At 40.2% G+C, this 3,443-nt stretch overlaps 1 protein-coding gene across 1 annotated transcript in view; it reads right to left on the reverse strand.

Annotated features, from left to right (window-relative positions):
• The window catches only part of mknk2b (MAPK interacting serine/threonine kinase 2b), a 13,659-nt gene extending 10,347 nt beyond the window's left edge, over nt 1-3,312 (reverse strand). The window contains exons 1-5 of the mRNA XM_016542184.1: nt 3,143-3,312; nt 1,740-1,908; nt 1,327-1,417; nt 1,009-1,110; nt 765-862 (exon numbers count right to left, since the gene is read on the reverse strand). Coding sequence (XP_016397670.1) covers nt 765-862; nt 1,009-1,110; nt 1,327-1,417; nt 1,740-1,790 — 342 coding nt within the window. The 5' untranslated portion in view covers nt 1,791-1,908; nt 3,143-3,312. The remainder of the gene's footprint in view (nt 1-764; nt 863-1,008; nt 1,111-1,326; nt 1,418-1,739; nt 1,909-3,142) is intronic.
• Nucleotides 3,313-3,443: the final 131 nt, after the last annotated feature.

Below are 3,443 nucleotides of genomic sequence, written 5' to 3' on the forward strand. Positions count from 1 at the left end.
GTAAGTAAACACTTCAAGGATTTAACTCCACCCTAGCCCCCCCTTCTCTTGAGGTTTATTTTTTGGCAGACTTGCCAGTACATTATGTTACCACCACGGTACAATCTACCAGCCAATAAGAGCGATGAACGGTAAGAGCATAAGACCGTTTCCCGTCTCTGATTGGTTGGCCTTTCAACCGGTCTAACAAAAACAATAAAGTCTTTCCGCTAAGTCTGCTCTGTAACTTGTAAAACTACAGTAGCACAACAGAGGGACTGTGTGTTCAAATATCCGTGTGTGTGAACAACATCATCATCACTCGGTTAAGAGAAAATGGCTACACAAGCATGTGCAAATAGTAAATACTATTCACAGATTTTTAAAAACATGTTACATAATGAATGCTGTAATATCAAGATTTTCAAATCCAAGTGTGCATCTCATAAGCATGGCCTGAGCGTGACCTCACCATCCACAGCTTGCAGGAATCTAGCATGCCCTCACCAAACATATGCAACAGTGCCAGTCAGCACAAAACAACTACAGTCACGTCTGCTCGCCAAAGATGGAAATGTAATTCCCGTAACCCATTTGATTCCATTTCCAAGAGACGGCTTCAAAGGGAAAGTCCTTTCTAACAATAGCTCTTGAATGCCATATCTGCACAGATGCTTCACATGGAAAATCTGTTTACAGAATGCAACTGCTATTTTAAGTGACACTGTATTGTTGCAGCTCAGGTTAGTTAAAATTTAACGCACGTAACCTGTAAAGCATCTTACCTTCACAGCATATTCTTTGTGGGTGATTTGGTTGATGCAGGTCTGGACTCTGGCATAGGCCCCTTCTCCCAGCACCTCATCTTGCAGTTTATATACATCTGAAATCAAAACAAAAGTGTTATTACACTACTGAACCTATTCGGACCTGTCAAACTGTAAAAGTATACTTGAATAATTTCCCTGGTGAAATTTTAACACCTTAGCCGTGCAAAAATAGATGTCGCTCCATCTGATATGCACTTACCCTCAAATCGCCCTGAGAAGCTGTCTGTTGCCCTGCATCTCTTTTTCTTCTTGTTTCTCTTTTTGGCATCTGGGATGTCGATGGGCTGGCTGGATGGCATGTCTGTGTGTCACAACAGAAAGAAAATTCCAATATAAACACCCACAGAGCACAGCTGGATCATACTAAGAAAAAATAAGCAGATAGTATTCATCCCTTATCTTTAAAGGTAAAATATGTAAACATTGGTGTAAGGCCACGAATCACAGGCAGAGCTTTCAGGTCTTCCTATTGGTTTTTCCATAACAGTTAGATAAAAAAACAAAAAAAACAACTTACCAAGTCGGGCGGAACAATCAAAATTGAAGGCAGATTCAAGGAGATGGGATCCTGTTTTGGAAAATTCCTCAGATTCAAAGGGATTTTGGCCCTGGAGATTAAAAAATATATATTATTCAAGACTTCAACAGTTCAACAATGTTGCACATTTGTTAAATGCCCTGCTTATACTTATTACTGGGCTTCTAATGAACAACTAAGAGCCTCTTGGCATTCGGTTTAATGTTTAATAAATGTCCTAAAATCTCTGATACCCTATGCAATGGAATAAACCTGATCTCTTAACTAGTCCAACGTATAAATAAATGAAAACATTTATGCCTATTATGTGATGTGATCCATCGCCTAATGCCAAAACAATTAAATATTTATTCATGCAACAGTAGTAGAGACGAGTGAGATCACACTCTCACCTTAAAAGAGCGATGGAATCCGGTAACTTCGGTGATCTTGTTCTGCACCATTTTGTTTCTGATTTGTGGAACTGGTGGATGGCGGCAACAACGGTGGTCTTAGCTTTAGTGATAAAGTTCACTCAGCTAATCCAATGTCTTAGGAACCGTGGTGCTTTAAACGGGGTACCTGGGGGGAGGGATAGTTTAGCTTCATTGTAAATCTGGCCATGTATTTAATTACACACTAAGTACTATAACACCTAAATTCTTACAACTAGTTTCTAATAACCAAATTTATACAAAGTGATCATTTGTTTATTATTACCCTTATGTCAGTATGAATGATCATTATAAAGATGTAAAAAAAAGGATGCAGAATCACCATAAAAGTAGTCCAAACGACTCATGCATATATTACAAATGTGCTTTGCTTTAGCTTTGTGTGAGAATAGACCAAAAATAAGTTGTGCACCTCCAGTGAGCTAACATCTACAACAGAATCATTAAGTCGACGAGTTGAACTCGAAAACCGGATCAGTCCGATTTATGAACGAATCATTTAGCGCAGCACAGACCGGTGTTAAAAACAGGATCGACGGAATCGATTCAAATGATTCATACGTCTACTTCTCATGCGCACACATTTATTTTAGTCCGGTTTTTACACAATAACTATCGTGTGGCTCCAGAAAACTTGGAATAAAAAGATGAGTCGTGTGGACTACTTTTATGCTGATTTGAGTTATTTTAGAGGCTTTACATTTTCAGTCACCATTCATTTTTAATGAATACAAAGACTTTCTTCCAAAATGTCCCCATTGTGTGTCCACAAAAGTAAGAGTTATAGGAGGTTTGTAACGACAGGAGTTTAAGATAAAATGTCACAATTTCTTTTTGATTTCAATTTCAATTTTGAGTGAGCTAGCCCTTTAAATCCTCACCTCAAACAGATAAATTAAAGGTTACAGGCGCAGTAAACGCAAGTCACGTCACAAGCAGGGACTTGCATTTACATGCCCCGGAGACTTGTGCCAAGAATAACTCCAGTAGAAAAAGCTTGCTATTTCCGTCCGTTATCCACTAAACGACACACGTTATTTTCTTTAGGCGACTAACAAGTTAATCACAAGCACTCGTGATGTTCAAAGAATCAACACACGGAATGATTCAAAAACAACATACAACGCAGCCGCTGCAGTGAATCCACCAGCATCTAAATCAGCGTGAAGAAACACAAACCTCCGAAAGACATATGGCAGCACTATATGAACTGACCTAAAATTAATTTCTAGACATTTCCAGAGAATGAACCAAATCCAACCGTTGCGCCGCATCCTTTAAAATCAAAACCATGGTGGTTTTGTTCAGTCTGCTCGTCTGTCAAGCCCGATCTATCAGCTGAATGTTAAGCTCGTCCTTACCCCGTTGTTGTCTTTAAAGCTCCAGGCTTGACGCCGTTGTATGAGCCTCTGCTTCAGGAGCAGCAGATGGTGGCCGTGGGCGGTAGGGACTAAATGTGTGGAAGGTACAAAAAGACATACGGCGATCCTCGGTTTTATAATCTCACGCCCCTTTCTACCCACCTCCTTTCAGTTAGACCAGCCCCCTCGTCTCTGTAAACACATACCACACACACTCCACACCAACTGAGAGAGAGAGAGAGAGAGAGAGAGAGAGGGGGGGTGGGGGGGGCTGCATTCCTATTAGAGACCAAACATTTTT

Source organism: Sinocyclocheilus rhinocerous, unplaced genomic scaffold (assembly GCF_001515625.1).
Source record: "Sinocyclocheilus rhinocerous isolate Xijiao unplaced genomic scaffold, SAMN03320098_v1.1 scaffold1600, whole genome shotgun sequence".
Classification (NCBI taxonomy): domain Eukaryota; kingdom Metazoa; phylum Chordata; class Actinopteri; order Cypriniformes; family Cyprinidae; genus Sinocyclocheilus; species Sinocyclocheilus rhinocerous.